This window comes from Dermacentor andersoni, chromosome 8 (assembly GCF_023375885.2).
Source record: "Dermacentor andersoni chromosome 8, qqDerAnde1_hic_scaffold, whole genome shotgun sequence".
Taxonomy (NCBI): domain Eukaryota; kingdom Metazoa; phylum Arthropoda; class Arachnida; order Ixodida; family Ixodidae; genus Dermacentor; species Dermacentor andersoni.
The window spans coordinates 65,271,579-65,295,502 of NC_092821.1; the positions used below are offsets into that span (position 1 = coordinate 65,271,579).

The window sequence follows — 23,924 nt, forward strand, 5'->3', positions numbered from 1 at the left end:
CGATCAACATTGGTCTATTTCAGCGCCACGCGTAGCTGCGCACCTGCGCACAAGCAGCAGTTCACTATTGCACTTCTCCACTGACCTCTCCCTCTCTTGCGGGAGCTTGGCTGCACGGTTATGCACGGCGGAGCAAAAGATTAGTGCAGTCTTTTCTCTGTAGCTTGCCGCGCAGGCAGGCACAGCTGGGCGGGGCCTCGGAGACTTCCTCCGCAGCAATCGCGGGGGTCACGCCCAGGCTTTGCATTAACTCTACCTCGCTGCGGTGTGCCGTGCAGGGTTCCCGAGATCGCATATGAGCAACTTTGGTGATTGAATGCTGTGACAATATAACCAACATATACCGTATGTAGTATAGCCAGGTATGGCATATACACATACTTAATATATATGAGAATTTTCACTCACCGTGACGCCATAGCAGGACATCAACACGGGGCTCTTCATGTTATCGCGTTATAATAGTGTTCCGCGCTGGCTCTTTGCAATCTCAACATATGAAAACATTGCCAAAGTTTAGTGTGGGATAAATAAACCGACTGATGAAGTCTTACATTAGACAAATTTGTTGTGCCAGAGAATCCTAAGCTTTGCAAGTGCCGAGTACGGCATCCGTGCCTCAAGTGCTCATTAAGAATCAGAGAGCATGCTGAGTCAAAACATTTTTAAACAGTTTGTTAAGGTTCCTAGAAACCCGTGAAAATCTTCGAACACTCCACGTTCTCTAACTTTCTAATTTTACACCTTTCTAAAAAATAATTTCTATTATAGGCGGACATCACAAACAGCATCGTCAAGCATTCAAATGCAGAACTATTGAGTAAATTGAAAAGGACCATCAAAATTTCTTTGTTTAATCATACTTGAAATCACCCTCAAGGTCTCCCGCCCCTATAAAAAAAATAAAGCTTGTAATTAGATTCCGCACCTGTTTTCTTTTTTGTATTTCATGCTATCTTTAATTACTTTTTTGTGCAGCATTGAGGTCTCCTATTTCTCCATCAACTGCCACGTGTGACAACTCAAAGCAAGGATTCCTGCACCGATGTGACCTATGTGACCACGAGGCTGATAAATTGTTTCATCTGGACGCACATGCTAGCATCCATACTGACGAAAAGCCATATCAGTGCCCTTCATGCTCTCGGAGCCTTTCACGAAAAAGCCACCTAAAAATCTACTTGCGCACTCACACAGGTGAGAAGCCCTACCGGGGCCCTTCATGCTCTCGGAGCTTCTCAGTAAAGGACAACGTCATGAAACACCTGCACACCCACACAGGCGAGAAGCCAAGTCAGTGCCCTTCATCCTCTCGGAACTTCTCAGAAAAAGGCAAGCTTACGAAAAACCTGCGCTCCCACACAGATGAGAAGCCACATCAGTGCCCTTCATGCTCACAGAGCTTCTCAGAAAAGGGCAACCTCATGATACACCTGCGCACCCACACAGGTGAAAAGCCATTTCAATGCCCTTCATGCCCTCATAGCTTCTCACGAAAGAACCGCCTGAACGAACACCTGTGCACCCACACAAGTCAGAAGCCATTTGATTGCCCTTCGTGCCTTCAGAGCTTCTCACAAAAGGCCAGCCTGAAATCCCACCTGTGCGCCGACACAGGTCAGAAGCGATATGAGTGCCCTTCATGCTCTCGGAGCTTCTTGCGAATGAGTCACCTGAATGAACACCTGCGCACCCACACAGGTGAGAAGCCATTTCGGTGTCCTTCATGCCTTCGGAGCTTCGCACAAAAGGCCGGCCTGAAATCCCACCTGCGTACCCACACAGACGAGAAGCCTTATGAGTGCCCTTCATGCTCTCGGGGCTTCTCGCGAAAGTTTCGGCTGAATGAACACCTCCGCAACCACACAGGTGAGAAGCCATTTCAATGCCCTTCATGCCTTAAGAGCTTTTCACAAAAGGCCAGCTTGAAGTCCCACCTGCGCACCCACACAGGGGAGAAGCAGCCATATCAGTGCCCTTCATGCTCTCAGAGCTTCTCGCATAAGACCCGCCTGAACGAACACCTGTGCACCCACACAAATCAGAAGCCATTTGATTGCCCTTCGTGCCTTCAGAGCTTCTCACAAAAGGCCAGCCTGAAATCCCACCTGTGCGCCGACACAGGTCAGAAGCGATATGAGTGCCCTTCATGCTCTCGGAGCTTCTGGCGAATGAGTCACCTGAATGAACACCTGCGCACCCACACAGGTGAGAAGCCATTTCGGTGTCCTTCATGCCTTCAGAGCTTCTCACAAAAGGGCAGCATGAAATCCCACCTGCGCAGCCACACAGGCGAGAAGCCATATCAGTGCCATTCATGCTTTCAGACTTTCACGCGAAAGAACCACCTGAATCAACACCTGCGTACCCACACAGGAGGGAAGCCATTTCAGTGCCCTTTATGCCTTAAGAGCTACTCACTAAAGGCCAGCCTGAAATACCACCTGCGCACCCACACAGGCGAGAAGCTGTGTCAGTGCCCTTCATGACTTCAGATCTTCTCACAAAAGGGCAGCATGAAATCCCACCCACAGGCGAGAAGCCATATCAGTGCCCTTCATGCTCTCAGAGCTCCTCACGAAAGAGCCGCCTGAATCAACACCTGCACACCCACACAGGTGAAAACATATCAATGCCCTTTATACCTTCAAGGCTTCTCGTTGAAGTGTGCCATGAAGGTACACCAGCGCATTCATACAGGTGACCGGCCATGCAGTTCTACTGTCTGCTCCGTGTCCTTTGAGCAGTCTCGTAGTTTGAGCAGACATAAGTGAAGAGCATAGCACCATGACACTGCAGGGTAGGTCAAAAACTACGTTGAACTAGAGTTTGAGTTAAATGTCGATGGGCGTGTAGCATGTTGCATAGTGTTCTACTGCATCAGGTAGTACAAAAGTCTGGATGTAGTCTGATACGGTCGCTGAAACACTTTGTTCAGGTCCCCGTATTTGCTCTAAATCTTTTTTCAGCAGGTAATAAAACAGAGCTAAAGAAATTATGAAAAGTTACCCACACAAGGCCTTTACAGCTGAGAAAAAAACCTATAGTTAGACCTCAATAGAATGAGGACGGTAAAATCAGCAGTTTGCTTTGTAATATGTTTTTCATTATTCGAAAAGTAATCATTGTTCATCCCTATCTCAAGAATTACTGTTCTCATGCCCCCAGAAACTATGTATGTTGTAATAATTATTACACTACAGATATCTGAATGATATGCTTTCTGAGCTCTGTGTGTTTTTTCCCCAGTATTCTCTTTTGGTACATATGAACCTTCTTTTGGACCAATTCATGTATTTGTTGGCTCAATGTTCTGGTTTACGTGGTTCCATCCCGGAGATACTTATGATCTTATTCTATTTATACTTCTTTTTTTGCAAATGGTTACTTCTTTAGATCAATTGATTGTTTACTAAGTTGGCTTTGCACTGTCTGTTTTATCGGAGCACCAAATAAAGTCCTGTATTTAATGAGAATTCATTGTCGGTTCTTGGTATTTGAGTACCTGAATGACAGCATGCTATATAGTGGTTTCAGCATTTTATTCTATCGAGAGCTGCAAGAGAGGTCGATTGGTGGCAATAGGGAAGTTCATTTTAACCACAGAAAGCTCTTGTTGTAACTTATGTATATGAGTAATTTACGTCTTGAGTCAAATGTCAAATCCTCCAAGCCTAATTCATTCCTACATATTACATCAAGATATGTGTCAGCATTTGTATAAGCACTGGTGCGACATATATACCTCTAAAAATATTTCTATAAAATTTACATATTGAATCGAGTATACAGTGACACACTCACAGTATACTACATTTGTGCACAGAAGGCAGGAAATCTGGGCAATAATGTTTTTCATCGCTTGCAAATATTCTTTGTGAATTGCAATTGTGCCAGTCTCTCTTAAGAGGAAGCTTTAGCTCGGGTGCTCCTATCTAAATACATGTAAATGGAGAATTCGTTTTTCTCGGCAACCACTGCACCAAATTTCACGGGGTTTGCTGCATTTAAAAGAAAAACTTAAAATCTAGTGACTGTTGGTTTCGAATTTTCGATTTAGGTTGTCATTTTTTTATAAAAAATTGGCAAAAATCGCAAATTTTCTGAAAACGAAACTATCAAGTTTACAACTCCGTAACCCAGCAAGAAAAAATGATATAGCAATTCTGTGAATTTTATCTGATAGCACATCTAAAGCGGACAAAATTGATATGTTACACATGAACCTCAAAAAATGTGTCGATGCGTTATTACAACTTTTGCAAAACCCTCGTAAATAAGGTAACAAATTCACGTAAGATGTAAAATGACACATCAAATTTGTCCGCTTTGAATGGTCTAATGGATGACGTTTACAGAATCGCGATATCTGTTTTTGATGCAGAGCTATTAGTTTGTAACCTTCGTGCTTCTATTTTTTTTTCAAACTTCTGAATTATTGAAAATCTTTTTAACAAAATGCAAGCCCTAAATCAAAATTCCGCTTCCAGCAGTCACTAGAATTCAACTTTCTCTCTCAAATGCAACAAATTTCATTAAAATCGGTCCAGGGGTTATCTCAGAAAAACGTTTTTGCGTTTTTACATGTATTTGAATAGGCCGCGTCGGAGTTGGGCCCGAGCTAAAGCTTCCTCTTAAGTAATTTCGTCACGAAGAAAGTTATGCACAGAGCATGTTCTTAATATAATAAATCCAAGAATTAGCTGTTGTTACTTTCATTAAGGTAGTCCGAATATTTCATGCTTTGAATAGGGACTTCGTAAATGTATATATCTTCTAGTAACAAAGGAAGACTTGAAACATCAGTTGTTTTATAATATATATATATATATATATATATATATATATATATATATATATATATATATATATATATATATATATATATATATATATATATATATATATATATATATATATATATTGAGCCTGCTCTCAGGAACGGCGGAAGCCTAAAAGCAGTGAGGAAGATACTAGGAATAGGCAAGAATTAGATGTATGCCATTAAGAGACAAAGCCGGCAATATCATTACTAATATGGATAAGATAGTTCAAGTGGCTGAGGAGTTCTATAGAGATATATACAGTACCAGTGGCACCCACGACGATGATGGAAGAGGAAATTCTAGAGGAATTTGACATCCCACAAGTAACGCCGGGAAAAGTAAAGAAAGCCTTGGGCGCTATGCAAAGGGCGAAGGCAGCTGGGGAGGATCAGGTGACAGCACATTTGTTGAAGGATGGTCGGCAGATTGTTCTACAGAAACTGGCCACGCTGTATACGCAATGCCTCATGACCTCGATCGTACCGGAATCTTGGAAGAACGCCAACATAATCTTAATCCATAAGCAAGGGGACGCCAAAAACATGAAAATATTATATACCGATCAGCTGAATGTCCGTTGCCTACAAAGTATTTACTAAGGTAATCGCAAATAGAATCAGGAACACCTTAGACTTCTGTCAACCAAAGGACCAGGCAGGATTCCGTAATGGCTACTCAACAATAGACCATATTCACACTATCAATAAGGTGTTAGAGAAATGTGCGGGATATAACCAACCCTTGTATACAGGTTTCACTGATTAAGAGAAATCGTTTGATTCAGTCGAAACCTCAGCAGTCATGCAGGCATTACGGAATCTGGGTGTAGACGAGCCGTATGTAAAAATACTGGAAGATATCTATAGCGGCTCCACAGCCACCTTAGTCCCCTGTAAAGAAAGCAACAAAATCACAATAAAAAAGGGCGTCATGCAGGGAGATGCGATCTTTCCAATGCTATTCACAGCGTGTTTCCAGGAGGTACTCGGAGACCTGGATTGGGAAGAATTGGGAATAGAGTTAATGGAGAATACTTTAGTAACTTGCGATTTGGTAATGATATTGCCATGCTTAGTAACTCCCCCTTGGGCATAAATAACATAGGGATAAAATATGAGAACGTGTGTAGTAGGGGCTGTATACGTTTCTCGCGGTGCTAGGCTTTCCAATCAATACAGAGATAATTTGTGCTGAATGAACCAGTTGTGTGCAAGCAGATTCCGCATTTGTTCCTTATACTCCATTTGTCCTTTTAGTAAACAGTGCTTAATAACATACGACGGTACAACAGGAACTTGCCAATGTTATGAACACCGGGATGTGCACATTGTTTTATACTTATTTTGATGATAGCTGTTCATTTTTCGGAAACTATCTGAAATGTATTCTACATTGACTTGTTTCACTTCTGGCCCTATCCCATCGGCATTACATTAAATCTGCATTAGGCAACAAAGTACCGACATATAATAAGTAAACATGCAAAACAATTTTCACCTTTCTGACAAGTTCCACTGCTAAGGATTACCTTCACACCCACTCAGCCATCTTGGTAACACATACGCCTCCAGGCTTTGACACTTTACAGCCACGTGAACAAAGGCACCTCGCCAACACGTGACCATTTCAGTGCACGTTCTTCTTTCAAAACTTCTTCGTAACTTGTGAACTCAAATAGCATTTGTCTACCCACACCGTTAAGCCATGTAGGTGTCTATGTCTTAATAAAAGTAAAATAAGCTGGGAAAATGCATATGTGAGCAGTGTGCTGCATGGCGTTCTGTTAGACAAGCGTTACTAAAGGCGGGGATATGTTGAGCTACTAGAGTAATTCACATGTTTCAGCATAATGTTACAAGCTGTTTCATTGTGTTTGAAAAGTGCAATGAAATTTTGAACACTGATGTGACATGACTCAACACTGAAAGCACCACCGTAAAGTCTGGTGCCAGTTATGTAGGCACACATTGTGGAAATAAATAAAAAATAATTAACAATTAAGTTATTTAGTTATATTAGGATATAGTTTATACCAGGTGTGTTGAAGGTTGCAGAGACATTTTTAGTAATCAGTTTTCAGCACATGTTTCAGTGGCCATGATCGTGTGAAATCCCTTTGATGTAACGGCTCAACAGCGAAGTACTTGTTTATTCGCTATGCCTACAAGAGACTCCTGTGTACAGCAAAATATTCATTAGCGATAACTTGCGAATTTTTTAAGTCTCCCTACGACATGTTGCCAAAGTACACCGCTACCTAATTGAACATTCTTGTGCATGAAAAGAGTATTATGTGTGCACAAGAAAAGCTAATGGCATATTGTTTTTCTAATCTCTTAATGTCCTGAGTTGTTTGGAAGTTCTGTTTGTTGACGTAGAACCAATATGTTGATGCCTTGTTTAGTTAGAGCTAAACTAGATTTCTGAGATATTGATAACATAAGCAGTGTGAATGCACTCGTGAATGAACCTACTTGTTTTGTTGGTATCTTCTTATTCTGCAACAACTGACCCTTTTGTCTACAAGTGTGTGGAAGCAAAATGACATTAGCAATTCTGTTCTATATGTATACATCATTTCTGTCATGTGCAGGGCCTCTTCACAATAAATGATACATTGAAGCCCTATGTAGGTCACTTCATATTCTCTTAGAATGTGCGCTAACATATAGGCCCTTCTTAGATATAGCGGTGCACAGTTACACAAGGCAGGGGTTCCCAAACTTCTTGGTATTGGGGATACCTGACCAGCTTTTCCGTAGTGCCCCTCTGTTCCTTTTCACGCTAGTTTGCTTACACACAGACTTAACATAACAGCTCATTAATGCTTATGGAGCATGAAATCAGAGGGAGCCCTTTTGCACACTCAAAGCGCAGAGAATCCGGCATGTCTGGGGAGAAGGACGGGGTGATGGGGGGGTTGGGGGGGGAGCATCTGGATCCGCCTGCCATTATATGCAGCTCAAAGAGTGATTTCTCTTGATGAGATATGTACGATGATATAGGGACCAGCAATTCTTTTTCCGCTCTGCGTAATGCCCTGCGCAGGCAGACCATGTGGCTTTTATGTGGAACATACCTGTAAAGGGGTCAGAGAAGGAGGCACAATCTCTCCACTGCTATCCACCGCGTACTTGGAAGACGTATTCAAGCTATTAAACTGGGAAGGTTTAGGAATAAGGATCAACGGCGAATACCTCAGCAACTTTCGGTTTGCCGATCACATTGTTGTATTCAGCAACACTGCGGACGAGTTAGAACAAATGATTGAGGACCTTAACAGGGAGAGTGTAAGAGTGTAATACACGAAGCACCGCACGAACACCTAGCTAGGGACGGTTTCCACTTAAACCGCACAGGAATAAAGTTAGTTTCCCAACACATCAAATCCTTTACTAAGGACAAGTACAGAAAAGCACTCTTTAAATCCACCTCAAATACCCCCACCGACTCTGCGGAGTGTGCCACCGCGTACAACACAACTGCGACAATCACCTCAAGAACACTGGGAGCACAGACAGCGGAATGTGAAACAAGCCACTGCACAAGTGCAACAGTCACCTCACGAACACTTGGAATGCAGACAGCGGAATGTGAAAAGAGCCACAAGACACACACTACACCAAAAATGACATTAACCACAGTGCAAACAGACACAACTGCAACAGAGAACAGAAAATCCAATAGCGAATTTTTCACACAGACCCCCACACGCCTGCCTGCACACGCACAAAGTCAAACAGAAACCGAGCTCGAATTAAGCCAGGCATGCGGTAATAAACCGGCCAAACATAAAAACACCACACGCAAATCTGCCCGCAAGAAGACAAATAAATGACAGACATCGCAAATCAATAAATCTTCTCTGCCACGAAGCACCGAATTCCTGCAGGCTAGAAAACCTACCGAAAAACATGCGAGCTACACCTCCCATATAAAAACCAACACAATCTGCACAGAGAAAAAATATAATTCCTAAAGGTCTAACACTGAAGACTGTACCAGCACTAGGAACACTCCCACCACACCATCGTGCAAACTGGCAAACATTGCACAATGCCTCACTTTCATTTTCGAATATCCTCAAGGAACACTGCGAAGAACAAATCGAAAGTTTTAGCTACAGACTACTGAACATAGCTCTGACACCAGATGAGAAGAGAGATTTAGAGTATTACGACGAAAAACAGTCTAGGAAATTGGCTCAAGAACAAAGGGAAAAAGGAAACAATAAAAAAACAACCTTCCAGCCAAACGACCACCAGCACACGCCGATAAGAGGGGCTTCGAGTTTAGAAGTAACAGACGTGACGGAAACTTCCACAAAAGTAAACCACTCCAATGTTGTAGGCATTTCGAAAACATTAAGTAAAAGAGAAATAAGCGTACTCAGCAAGGGCCTAAACTTTTGACCCACGAACAGCACAATAATAAAATTCGAGCTTCACAAGGAGCTCTCAGAATTTTCCCGACGAATGCGTATCAGACACTTTTTCGCAGACACCAGAAATCGGGGCGATACCCCAATCCACTCGGACTCCCGAACCAGAACAAGCCATAGAACTTGACATATATCTTAAAATTGTCACTAAAGAAATTATAAGCCAATCCAAGACATCTAAGCGGCCTAAGAACATAACTGCGTTGGAGAGTCATCATTTCAAATCTTAGTTGCCAGAATGACATTGTTATAAAGGAAGCAGATAAGGGTGGAAGTATAGTTATTTGCCCAGTAGAAAATACAAGCACGAGGCTTACAGACAACTAAACAACCCACAACATTACCGTAATCTATATAACGATCCGACATTATCCTCTACAGTGACAATTACCAACAGGCTGAAATCACTTTTGGCTGATGAATTGATAACACCGTCAGAATAGAATATTCTTAAACCAAGTAACAAAACTACCGGGCGTTTTTACCTCCCCAAAATTAATAAAATTCCATCCACTGAACCATACACCGCTATTATTCCAGGTCGCCCGATAGTATCAAACAACAACACCCCGACACAGAGCATCTCCACATTCCTTAAACCACTACCTTGGTGACTTGCCAAAAGCATTTCCGTTATTTGTACAAGATACGCCTCACCTGCTGAGAATTATAGAGGACATTAATACTAAAGGCACACTACCCCACAACACAATTCTCGCAACACTAGACGTCAAGGCCCTGTAAACCAACATTCCAATCCCTGATGGTTTATCTTCGATAAAACAAACGCTGTCTAAGCACAATGCACAACACTCTACTGAAGTACTTGTCTCCTTGAATTAGTTCTAACACATTACTTCGAATTTGAGGAGAGACTACCTACAGATACATGGTACAAGCATGGGTACGCCTTTCGCACCTACCTACAGGAACATATTTATCGGGATTCTAGAAACAGATTTCCTATCGCGCTGCACTGACAAGCCCCACACATACCTTTTATACATAGACGACATATTCATAATATGGCGACATAGTCAAGACATTCTAGATAAATATGTAGCGTTTCTAAACTCTTTTCATCCAACAATAAAATTCACATCAGAATCCTCAACTGAGCGCATAAACTTTCTGGACACAGCAATGTACATTGACAATGGGGCGCTAAAGACAAAGCTGTATAGGAAACCTTTCGACAAGCAACAGTACCTAGAATATACAAGCCACCATCCCAGATATTCAAACAAGGCATCTTCAAAGGCCAAGACACACGACTACGTCGCATTTGCGTTGAAAACCAAGACTACATAGATAGACTCAATCACCTTAAAGAAACCCTATCAGACAGGAACCACCCAAATAGTGACCTTCAAAAAGCCTACACCACTGCAACCAAACTTGATCGAGCCGAAGTCCTAAAGCCCCGCCCGAGGATCACAACAACGGCTCTTCTTGCTGCTAAATTCTCAAACGCACTCGCAAACCTGTATAACATCCTGAGTAAATACTACCCAATTCTCACCAGCAACCAGAAAAAAAGATTTTTCCCGACCCGCCCAGATTAGCCTACAGACGCAACATTAATTTTAAAGATATTCTTGTGCATGCCAAACTAAGGACAAAGAGGAAGTTAGGAACCGGTGCTTGTGGCCGCCCCAGGTGCTCTACATGCAAACATATTCAATCTACTACTACAGTAAAAATTACATCGTCGAATTACGCACACAAGGTAACTTCGGCTTTCACCTGCATATCAAGCAACCTAGTCTACTGTCTAGAATGTGCCGCTTATAGCAGACAATACATAGGTGAGACTGGACAACAAATTCATACAAGACTCAACGGTCACCGCGCGGACACAAAACACAATTTATCCAATGCAGTAGCCAGACACTTCAATGAACATGGTCATATATTCGACAAAGCAAGGCTCTATATAATCCAAATTTCCGGTCACATCGCACAAGGAAATGTACGGAACCATACGTCATACACAAGTTTAATTGTCTACACTATACGGGAATTAATTTGGCACGTGACAACTTAGAATGTTTAAAAGCGGTGACAAATATGAAATTCTCATTTCATCAACGAAGACACAAAACACATTATGCCAGCAGCCAACCTTAATTCCCAACCTCACCTATTCCTCCATTTCGAAAATTTTTGCCTGCCTACTACTCAATTTATTATACTCTTTCATGTTTTTACGTTTATATCAACATACGACACCCTTTTCCCATGTACACCTGCCCCCGCCCGCTTTTGCACAGGTCACCTTCCTATTTGCTATTCCGGTTTCGGTGCCCCCCCTCTGTTTTCTTTCTTGTATGCTTTTTAATATGTTTTTTGAAACACCCTCACCAACACATTCTGAAGTTCCAGAAGTCAGCATACATTTTTCGGCGCCTCAGCCACACAGGGTATCGCCATTTCTGTATACCGCCGTAACGACACCTAGCTACGTTGAGCTACTGGGGCTAACGTCCTTTGAAAGACCATGCCACTGCCTTCCAGTTACCCCATACATTGCACCGCAAACTCCTTGTCGCCACCTTAACTACTTCAAGATTTCTCGACGCATTGCTGCTATGCTACTCAAGTCACTCTTTCAACTCATGTTTTTTTGTGTGTTTTGTGTTACTCGCGCATTGACCGCCTGACCGGCGCTTCTAATGCCACAAAAACATGCCGCCAATGACACCTCTGAATGCTCCCTAACCTCTCGCTTCCCCAACACTCTCCCCATGCCCCTCTTATTTATTTATTTTTTTGTTCTTTCTCATCATTTTTCCTCTTGGTGTCCCCCCACTTTTTTCTCTCTTTTTTTTTCTTTTCTTTTCTGCCCGCCTTCCCACTCTCCCGCTCTTGTCCCTTCGTTTTGGGAACGACGCTCACAGACTTCAGGCGACACTGCTCTTTACCTCTGAAGTCCCTCCCTTTATAACCAATCACCACCGACAACACCCGGTGACGTCACTGCACTAACCATTAAAAACTAATATGCCGAGGATGACGAGGCCGCCTTTGACGAATATAGGTACCTTATCCCTGTTTACAAACTTTATACCACAGTGCGCTATTCCATCTGTCAGGACCTTTCTTGATTTTGGAAAGTATCAGTGAGGCATTTGTACGCACAGCCAAGGAACATCGAACTGTGGTATTTTAAGCCAAGTACTAGTTGCATACTAATATTTTTCGACTGATAAATAGACCATGCGAAATATGGCGAATACTACGTCATGCGCTCCCACCCGCATCATAAAGCAGCGCCCTCTAAAGGCTCCATCTGCGTTAGCCGGAATGAAATGAAGGAAATAAAGAAAGATAATCACCGCCCAACAAGCACTTCGTACAGATGGTTAACCAGCGAAGCTGAAAAGTGCGGCTCCGGTGTTTATCACTGGGTTAATGCCTACGGTTCATTAAGCGACGACTTGGTAGGCTGCCGGATCATCGGTGCGCAGTTGCTGCTTGCGCTGGGCTCTACGAGCTTGTTCTTGAGCCCGGGCTGCAGCATCTCGACGGCGTAGACGAGCTAGTTCCCGATTCTGCTTGCGGCGTTGCAGATCCAAAGCGCTGTCTGTGCCTCAGGAGTACGTATGACGAGTGGCCTACCCATTTCGTATCCAGAGAGAAACAGCTGCGCACCCACTCGGCTGTGACGGAGAGCAATGACGTCACTACTGGTGCACTCAATCGCGCGCCTCTGTTTTGCTTCTTTTATCCTGCATTCGCATGGAGTTGTGCCGTAAGAGGTTTTGGCGCACAGGCGACAGACGGATGAATCGGCTAGACAAAGATACCAAAGTAGTGCAATACCGGCCCGACCCGCGGTGGAGGAGAAGCAGGTGTTAAGCAATTCCCATACGTGGGTCGATCCCGAAAATAGAGCAATGCCGGGCCGACTCGCAGCGGAGGAGAAGCAGGTGTTAAAGGGACACTAAAGTGAAAAATGATTTCTTCTGCATCAGTAAATTACCTTTCTACAACACAAAAAACACCACTCTTACAACGATAAGACGTTTTGGTAAGCCAGAAAAAGCGCAAGAACGAAATACGGGTGGCGACGCCTACTTAAGTTCCCGCACATGGGGGCTGTGACGTCTTGGATTTTGATGGCATGTTCTAGGGCCTACTAATTACATATAGCGGTACAGATTGACTACATTGTGTTCTAAAGGAACCAGATATTAAACATGGCAAGTTTCCGGAACCTTTACTACGCCAACGCGACCCAAATGCGAAAACATACTTTGGAATCCCTGACGTCACGCTGACGTACCGGCGCGAAATTCAAATACTGATACTTGGACCTTCATTTTCTCATCTAATATTCAAACTATCTTTTTGAAATGACTGCCTGCAGAGTTCTGAAGCAATGCTTCATTAATCTAAACTGATTTATTGTTTCCCTTTAGTGTCCCTTTAAACACTCCCCATACGTCGGCCGATCCCGAAGATTGTGCAATGCCGGCCCGACCCGCGGCGGAGGTGAAGCAGGCGTTAAGAAATCCTAATACGTGGGCCGGTCACGAAGTTTCTGTTATGCCGGCCCGACCCGCGGCGGAGGTGAGGCAGGCGTTAAGCGCTCCCCATAAGTTGGCGTATACCGAAGATAGTGCAATGCCCGGCTGACCCGCGGCGAAGGTGAAGCAGGCGTTAAGCACTCCCCATACGTGGACCTATCCCGAAGATTGTGCAATGCCGGCCCGACCCGTGGCGGAGGTGAAGCAGGCGTTAAGCACTCCCCATACGTGGGCCTATACCGAAGATAGTGCAATGCCGGGCCGACCCGCGGCGGAGGTGAAGCAGGCGTTGAGCACTCCCCATACGTGGGCGTATCTCGAAGATAGTGCAATGCCGGGCCGACCCGCGGTGGAGGTGAAGCAGGCGTTGAGCACTCCACATACGGGGGCCTATTCGGAAGATAGTGCTGTTGGAACGCGCTGCTAGACTGAGCTAAGTAAGTATAAGGCAGCAAGCGTCCCAAACAAGAACTGAACTTTTATTCACTCTGAAGCACACGAAGAAAAGTCACGTGGTTCCTCGCGCATGTGTTCGTGGCATTGCGCACGGAAGCGCCGTTTCGCTGCGCTTCAACAGCCCCCCCCCCCCCCCCCCCCCCACACACACCACCAATGAATGGGTCAACAATGAGCTGCGGTTCATAAGTTCATTCGTAACGGCGGTCTTATGCACCGTCCACTCCGTGTGAACCTTTCGACGACTGGTTGGGCCGGTTCAGTCTGGTCTGCTGGTAGTCCTTGTGGCTGTGGAACTCGATATGATGCACGCACTTCATTGTTGCTGTCCACGTGCGCTGGTTTTACGCGGTCAAGCGAAACCACGTCGTGACGGCCCCCTCACTCGATCGTGATGTGTTTTTCTCCTCGTTTCACCACGTTTAACGGCCCATCATACGGGGGCTGGAGTAGACGCTGTATGGCGTCGTGCCTTACAAACACGTGAGAGCAGGAGGAGAGATCATTGCGGACGTGGACAAGCCGTGGTGCCGGCAAACGTGGAGGGACAGCGCGTAGCTTGCTCATAATGTACCGCAGTCGCAGGGCCTAATCGTTGTTGGCCTGGGCGTGTGTGTTTTTACTGTCAACGACAAACTACCCCGGAAGGCGAAGTGTTGTGCCATATACGAGTTCAGCCGAACAGCAGACAATGTCCGCGTTCAGAACCGTCCTAATTCCCAATAATACGAGGGCTAGCGCCTCTACCCAACTGTGATTTGACGTTGCCGTCAGGCTAGTCTTCAGCTGGCGATGGGACCTTTCCACCATACCGTTACTGATGGGATGGTAGGCCGATGTCCTGATGCACATGATTACTAGAAGCCGCATGATGTTCCCGAATAGGGCAGACTCGAATTGCGTTCTGTGATCTGTTGTCACTGTTGATGGAACTTCGGATCGCCCTACCCAATGGTAGATCAAAGCGCGGGCCACAGTATCGGCAGTCATATCTGGGATGGGGACGGCCTCCGGCCACCGCGTGTACCGGCCGACGCAAGTTAGTAAGTAGTTTTACCCTTGGCAATAAGGCAATTGTCCCCCAAGGGCCAAATGCACATGGGAAAATCCAGTGGCCGGCTCGGGGAAGGATCCTAAGCGGGTTGCAGTATGGCGCGGCACTTTGGAGCTCTGACATGATAGGCACTCCCGTGTCCAACTTTGGACGTCCCGGTTTGTTATTACCACTTTCAGTGAGGTACTGGAAGTGGTAAGGGAATACATCTACTTAGGACAGGTAGTGGCTTCGGATCCGGATCACGAGACTGAAATAATCAGAAGAATAAGAATGGGCTGGGGTGCGTTTGGCAGGCATTCTCAGATCATGAACAGCAGGTTGTCATTATCCTTCAAGAGAAAAGTTTATAACAGCTGTGTCTTACCAGTTCTCACGTACGGGGCAGAAACCTGGAGGCTTACGAAAAGGGTTCTACTTAAATTTAGGACAACGCAACGAGCTATGGAAAGAATGATAGGTGTAACGTTAAGGGATAAGAAAAGAGCAGATTGGGTGAGGGAACAAAGGCGAGTTAATGATATCTTAGTTGAAATTAACAAAAAGAAATTGGGCATGGGCAGGACACGTAATGAGGAGGGAAGATAACCGATGGTCATAAAGAGTTACGGAATGGATTCCAAGGGAAGGGAACCGTAGCAGAGGGCGGCAGAAAGTGAGGTGGGCGGATGAGATTAAGAAGTTTGCAGGGACGACATGGCCACAATTAGTACATGACCGGGGTAGTTGGAGAAGTATGGTAGATGCCTTTGCCCTGCAGTGGGCGTAACCAGGCTGATGATGATGTTGATGACGCGAGCCTAGCTGTGCACAGCCGTTGAGTGGCTCGAATCCCCGGATGCGAGAGGCCGTGCAGCAATTCATAAACGTTGCGTTGAAGATCTGAGGGCACGAACGGCCCGGCCCTACCTGTGGACATGTCACAGCATACAGATCCTGTCGATCCATCCACCCAGTGCAGCATCAAGGCGCTGGTTGTGGACTTCAGTAGGTGTTTAAACTCCCTGTCGCTACGTTGAGCCGTCGTTAGTGCTGTGAAGTCAATGCCGCTTGATAGGCTGATGGCGTTCACTGGGCTGCGCCAAAGAGCATCTGCCGGTGCATTCTCCTTCCCGCTGACATGGCGCATATCCGTCGTGAATTGTACAATGTACGACATTTGGCGGAGCTCTTGTGCTACGTGTGCACCCGTATATGAGTTGATTTCGCGCAATGCTTAGGTCAGCGGCTTGTGATCCGTGAGTACAAATAATTCTCGCCCTTCTACATAGTGGCGGAAATGTCGTATAGTAGCGTATATGGCCAGGAGCTCCCAACCATAGGTGCTGAACCGTCGTTCGGACAGACTCAATTTTCTAGTGAAGAAGGAAATCGGTCGCCACCTTCCGCTCTACTTCTGCTGCAATACGGCTCCAATAGCTGCGTCGGAGGCGTCTACCATGACGCATTGCGGAACACCGGGGTGCGGGTATGCGAGCAGAGCAGCACTTGCGAGAGCCTCCTTAATACGCAGGAACGCTTCTACGGCTTGGTCGTTCCATTGAATGGCGCTTGCATTAGTTCCTGATGCAGCTGGTAGGCTGTGCAGCGGGTGAAGGATGTGGGCGCACTTCAGAACGAACCTATGGTAAAAGTTTACGAGCCTCAAAAACTATCAGAACTGGCAGATGGGTTTTGGCTGTGGAACCCGTCCTACTGCTTCGACCTTGTGCTGATGTGGTTGCATTCCCGTGCTTGAAATGCTGTGGCACAAAAATGAATGGTAGCGACGGCACCCCAAACACGCACTTGACTGTATTGATAACGATGCCTTGCTCTGCCAGTCGCTGCAGCACGCAGCGTAGGTGACTCTCGTGCTCTTCGGGCGTGTGGCTAGCAATCAGCATGTCATCCAGGTAAACCTTGCAGAAGTCGAGGCCTCGGACAGCGCCTTCCATGAACCGTTAAAAAGTTTGGCCTGCATTCCTTAAGGCGAAAGGCATCCGTAGAAATTCGAACAATCCAAATGGAGTCATTGCAATCTTGGGCACATCCTGTGGTGCTAGAGGTGGCTGATGATATGCCCTCACCAGATGTATTTTTTAGAAGGTGTTAGCGCCATGCAGGCAAGAGGTGAGGTCGTGGACGTGCCGCACTGTGTAACGGTCCGTTACAGTCAGATGGTTTAGTGCCCTATAATCCCCACAAGGACGCCAATCGCTTCCTTTTGATTTGGGGACCACGTGCAGAGGCGACGCATATGTGTTGGATGAAGGGCGTACTATGACGAGTTCCATGATATGCGAAAACACCTGTCGGGCTAGCCGTAGCTTTTCGGGTGAAAGACGCCGTGGACGCGCGTAGACCGGCTGTCCTGTGATTGCTATGTGATGCTGAACATCGTGTTTCACTTCAGCGAATGCCTATTGCTGTCGCGTCAGCTCTGGGAACTCTGGTACTATGATGGTGAAGCGTGATTCTTCGGACGGACAGAGTAATTTCGGGCTGAGAGGAGGACGCAAACACGGCTTGCCTTGTACCATTGCACGACATACACGATCCTGAAGGCATTTGTTCCGAACATCACCAACAGACCGAATTATTGCAGAAATTCAGCGCCCAATATGGCGAATATGACATCACACCCATTTGAACGTTCTGTTGAAACGGAAGTTCAGCGTGAGCGAACGATGTCCGTATGTTCTTATCACCGTGTCATTGACGGCTTGGAGTGGCGATGTACTCGGGTTCTTGTTTTCGGTTTGAGACGCCGGTATCATGCTCACCTCGGTTCCTGTGTCGACTAAGAAAGGAGCCCCGTTGTTGTAGCCGGTAACAAAAAATACCGAGGGACGGCTTGAAGGCAACGTAGAAGCACTGGTCGCCCTCAGTGCTTGCCGCGGTCGTTTCCTGAGCGCGCGCAGGGTGAAACACAGTTGCGCGCAACATTTTCGAACCGGAAAGTATGCCAGCATATATTGTCCCGCTGAGGTTGTGATAGCAACGTTTCTGGCTCGCTGAAATTTTGTGCTTTCCTGTTTGTGCGCAAAGCTGATAACGTCTCGGTGAGTCGAGAAATATCTTCACGCATTTGCTGAAGTTCGTCCTGAGCCTGTTGTGCTCGCACGGCAGCCAGTGATGTAGGCGTGGTGATCGCCATGAGCCGATCGGCACGCTCGGCGACCACAGATAATTCTTTCTGCTCTGACGCAGCGACAACCAAGCGGACACTTGACGTCAGCTTTTGCAAAAAGAGTTCTCGGAATAATGCTCCGTCTACAGTGTTTGTTGTTTCGCCGCGCAATAGTTGCATGTGCCGGAACAGCTGACTGGGAGTACGGTCGCCGAGGTATGTGTCGATAAGCAATTGCTGTAGTCGCTGCGACGCGGGGCGCGTGACACGGTGGATAACGGTGTCTTTTAGCGTTGCACGTGCTTTTTCAGCAGGCGGGTCGAGTAACAGATCCCGTATTCCACTGGCTATAGGCGGCGGGAGACTGCTTACGACGTAGTGGTATTTGGCAAGGTCTGCTATGATGCGTCGTGCTGCGAACTGCGCTTCTACTTGAATAAACCAGAGTGCGGGGTCCGCGGTCTAAAAGTGGGGGGGGGGGGGGGGGAGGTAGCTTACCGTCGACTGAAGAGACTGTCGGCGTAGGGTCCGTCGTGCATGTCGAAGTCATAGTCGCGGAGTCCGCTGTCGACGTCGAAGTCACAGGGACGTTGCTTCTAAACCCCTGTGGTTGCTGATCACGTCTGAGTCACCAATGTTGGAACGTGCTGCTAGGTTGAGCTAAGTAAGTATAAGAGAACAAGCGTCCCAGACAACAACTGAACCTTTATTCACTCCGAAGCTCACGAAGAAAAGTCACGTGGTTCCTCGCGCATGCGCTCTTTGCATTGCGCACGGAAGCGCCGTTTCGCGGCGCTACAGTGCAATGCCGACGCGAACCACGGTGGAGTTGAAGCAGGCGTTGCGCACTCACCATACGTGGGCCTATTCCGAAGATATTGCAATGCCGGGTGTTACGGTTGGCGTGTAATTCGCCGGGTACAGAGCATGCTCAACCACCATGCCTCATCTAAACGGAGGGTGGATTCCTAATTTGTTATAGTTGTCTCGAGTGGTCGCCGGTCTGGCGGACGCCCCGAAGTGTTTACAGGCCTGTTTGTGAGTGTGCGTGTGAGAGAACCCTTTACAGGAACAGTCCACCTATAGGAGGGAACGCTTTCCGCAAACCAACGTCGCCTAAACAAGGATCAGCTGCCTACGATCCCGGACGCGCGGGTTGCCACCAGCAGAGGCAAGCTAGTGAAAATTCACCTGGGAAAGTGGGAGCCACCGCCAAGCGCCGTGGGTCTCAGTGCATGTCACGTGACGTTGACGTGAGCAAGATCCCGCCTACAATTTTACTGGGCCTATTTAACGGGCCCCGCAATGTACTCTGAACTTCATTCATTCTCTTCTTATTCACCAACCATTGAATAAGCAGTGCAAGTTTCGCACTAGAAATCGTCTCGTCCTTGTCTGGTAGCCATGGTCTACCGTACGCCTGCAGACCGCCAACAACGCCACGCTACCAAATAGTAATGCTGGTCGATCTTCGAAAAACGGCGTCGCAACAACTGGTTGGCAACGGTGGGATACGCTACCCTGGAGACCCCAACTTTTGACTACATCTAAGAGATCGTCTCCCCTTCGTCCTGGTGACAACGTTTGGAACAAATTTTTCAGGATTCATGAGTGCATATGGTGAGTGCACGGCTTTTCTTCACTAAGATATCACCAATTGGTTTACATATTTTGGGAAGTACAGAGCCGTGTTCTTTTTTTAACCGTTGACGGAAGTTTGGAGCACGTCGAAGTTGATATGGAGCGAGGAGTTAGTAGCACTAAGGGCAGCCATGAACTTGAAGGCACTAAAGAAGCCAGAATTGTTTAGCTTAGCCAGAGAAGTGGGCCTCAAAATTGCCGAATCAGAGAGAAAGGCGGAGATCATGGAGGTGATCGAAGCGAGCGGGGCGACAACAATGAATTGAAGGAATGCCTAGAGAGCATTGTGGATAAAGAGGAAGAGCGTACGCGCCTAGAAGAAAAAGAAGAGCGCGAGCGGGCAGCACGTGAGGCCAATGAAGAGCGCCGCCTCGAAATGAGGCGCCTCGATATTGAGTTGCTGAAGGCTCAAAATGCGATTCTTAGTGCAGAGGCACGAGAAAGCGAGCGCAGAGTGACAGACTTGATGGTACCCTGCGCAGGAGGACGGGACACAGGTCTTTTCCTGGTGCAGTATGAGCGCGTGTGTGAGAAGGCAAACTTCGCAAGACAAACGTGGCCACAACGCTTGCTTACGTTACTGCCACGTGAGGTAGCTAATATCATTGCCCGCATAGGGAAAGAAGAAGCAGAGGACTTCGATAAAGTCAAAGCGAATCTGCTTAAAAAGTATAGATTATCAGCAGAAGCATTCAGGCGAAAATTCAGGGAGGTCGAGAAGACCAAAAGTGAGTCATACTCAGATTTCGCATACACCTTGTAGGTAAACGTGAACGAATGGCTTAGAGAAGAGGGTGCACTCAGCGACCCCGAAATACAATGCAGTGGGTTGCATTAGAACAGTTCTACCGCCAGCTGCCAGAAAACATCAAGTATTGGGTTCAGGATAGGCCAGGCGTGGACACTATCACGAGAGCGGCCGATCTCGCTGAGGAGTACGTAAGTCGCTGTGCGTTCGAAGGCGACGAAGCTCCTAAGAAGGAGATGAATAAATACAGACCCGGAAAGCCAGAGCGATGGTCAAAGTCGAGTCAGTATAAATCGAAGGAAAGGTCAGATTCGGTGAAAATTAGTGGCGAGAACAGCAAGGAAATGGAGGAGTCACCCGAAGGGATGGCGGAAAGGCAAAATAAAAAAGCTTTCGAGGCAAAGAAACCAGTAGTTTGCTACAACTGCCAGCAAACAGAACATATCTCCGTGGGTGCAAAAATCTCAAACGAGTCTTGATGACACTAACTAGTAACGAGGAAAATCTGAAATTGCTAGAACCGTACATTCGAGACCTCATGGTAAACGGCAAACCGTGTCGAGTGATTCACGACTGGGCAGCCACAATGGACGTGGTGCACCCGTCGTAGGTAGATGAATGCCAGTTCACGGGAGAATGTGCTTGGATAAGGCAAGCCGTATAGGCCTCCAATGTTTGTCTCCCTGTGGAAAAGATTCGCGCTGAAGGCCCTTTTGGAGTACTGGACACTGAAGCCGCCGTCTCGGCACATCTCTCGCCACAGTATCCATATTTCTTTTCTAACAAATCTGAGGATTTGCTGCGACGTAGGGGAACCGGTTTTATTGAGGGAATAGTGCAAGCCCTAACTCGTTCCAAGGCAAGGGAACTCGCGGCCAAGGCAGTGTACGAAGGTCCAGTGGTGGAGGAAACAGGTTTGACGGAGGTTTCGTCAACCAGCATCAAACAGGACAGCGCTATAGGGGATACTGCGGAAAGTACACTAGGTAATGGAGAGGTCAGGAAGGCACCGGAGCCATGAAATGTCTCGAAAGGCAGAATGCAGAAAGACGTTATTGAATGTAAGCCCTGCCACATTCATTGCTGATCAGAAAAAAGATTCCACCCTGCGTAACCTAACGCCGGACGCGAAAGAAGGTGTGGCCAAACAGAACGTAATGTTCCTCAAGTGGGCAGGTGTCCTCTGTAGAAAGTACGCCAATCTAAAGGGAGTGCAATTCGACCAATTCGTGGTGCCGCACCCCATTGTGAGCAGCTCCTGCACCTGGTCTACGGGGGCTTTCGGACAGTGCATCTGGACATTCGGAAACAAAGGACCGCTTACTGCAGGAATTTTACTGGCCCGGCTGCTTTCGGGAGGTGAAAGAATTCGTAAGAAGCTGCGACATGTGTCAACGCATAGGCAAGGCCGCAGATGAGGCTGAAGCCCCAATGAAGCTTGTTCCCGATATCAGGGAGCCGTTTCGTCGTCTCATAATAGACATAGTGGGACAACTTCCTGCAACATAGTCTGGCTATCGGCATATTCTCACTGTACTATGCCCCGCAACGAAAATCCCAGAGGCGGTGCCCCTTAAAGAACTAAGCTCGATGGAGATCGCCAACGCGTATTTGTTTATCTTCACGCGAGGGGGGTTTCCCGCAGAAATCCAGTCAGATCAAGGATCCGTCTATACCAGCACACTGACCTCGACGTTTCTGGAAACATGCAGTATTAAAATCATTCATAACTCAGTGTACCACCCGCAGTAAAACGCGGTAGAGAAAGTCCACTCAGTCGTGACACGGCTTTTGCGAGCCCTTTGTTATGAGCACAATGCCGATTGGGAGGTTTGCTTGCCTGCAGAAATGTTTGCGCTTCGAGCTACACCGCACGAGTCAACAGGATTTTCACCTTCTGAACTCGTTTACAGTCACTGCTTTGTTTATGCTTTCGTTTGAGAAGCTCCGAGCTTTGAAAGGTGTGTTTTATGTAAATCTTTACTTTCGCGAGGTGTTAATTAATGAGTAGACAGGCTTTTTTTGTGTGTGACTAACCTGAAGTGTCAAGGTATCGGTGAGAGGGCTATGGTATAACGCGCGTGTGTATTAGTTAACCTTCTTTTTTTATAATTGTTTTCGAAGTTTCTAAGGTTAAGCGCATAGGTTTTCAGTTAGTGCATAATTTGCACTAAGGAACGTTCTTAGTTCCATTAGCGCGTTTCCTGTGTGAACGGAAGCGGAATGTTTATGACTGGGTCGTTCGTGTGTGTGAGGGCGGCCGCGTTCTGACTTTTCTAGTAAGCGTGCGTGGAACTAATTATTAGAAGACGCATTTTTTAAGGGTTCTGCGGAGTGCATAGGTTACGCAAGTTTAGTTGTTCGTTTAATGTACGTGTCCTGTATGGACTAGAGAAAGAAATGAGAACAAGCGTTATGAAACGCTTGCGTACGACGCTAATACGCGTTGTGAATAGGAACCATAAGGCTAGCGGCGATTGTGATTACGTACCTCTGTAGTAGACGAGACTCTTCAGTGGCACCAGTACGTGTGATAAGTACGCCACTGCGATAGGGTAAGAACAGGCTGGTCGCGACTTTAGGCTGCTCAAGTTATGTTCGGGTATTGGTGGTTGAGATCCTTCTGTCCAGCTTTTGATCCAGCTTTTGATACCTCCGCTACCCCGTGGGTGGCCTGAATATCCTGCGCCACCTGTTTTATAACCTCAGGTGCTCTCCTGAGGCATCCGTTTGCCAGTTACATGTGCCCTCCTGGAGCGATGAAAAAGCGACCCTCGACTTGTACAATACCACTGATAAACTTGCCCCTTCAGACACACCGATCACCAAATGGGGCGCGCGTGCCCCATTTGGTTCCTGAGAGAATTAACGCACGAGTGCTAATCGGTTCTGCTGGAACAAGTTCCTAGCGCTCATACAATATAAACGCCCCATTATCGGGCAGCCTGTAAGTCTGCTAACTTGATTCAGGCAAGGAAAATTTTTTGTTTCGCAGCCTCGCCATGTCTGCAATTAACCCATTAAAACAGGGTGCCCACTGTGGTACCACACTTCTCTTCAGCGAACACAGCAGATCTACAAATATCCCTACGTGTATGTATAGAGGCTAGTAGG

General features: G+C 46.6%; 1 protein-coding gene across 1 annotated transcript; it reads left to right on the top strand.

The window, feature by feature from the left end:
* Window positions 1-944: 944 nt before the first annotated feature.
* On the top strand, window positions 945-3,476 carry LOC140212884 (uncharacterized). The gene has a single exon (XM_072284013.1). The coding sequence runs from the start codon at window positions 1,257-1,259 to the stop codon at window positions 2,487-2,489; it is 1,233 nt and encodes a 410-aa protein (XP_072140114.1). The 5' UTR covers window positions 945-1,256; the 3' UTR covers window positions 2,490-3,476.
* Window positions 3,477-23,924: the final 20,448 nt, after the last annotated feature.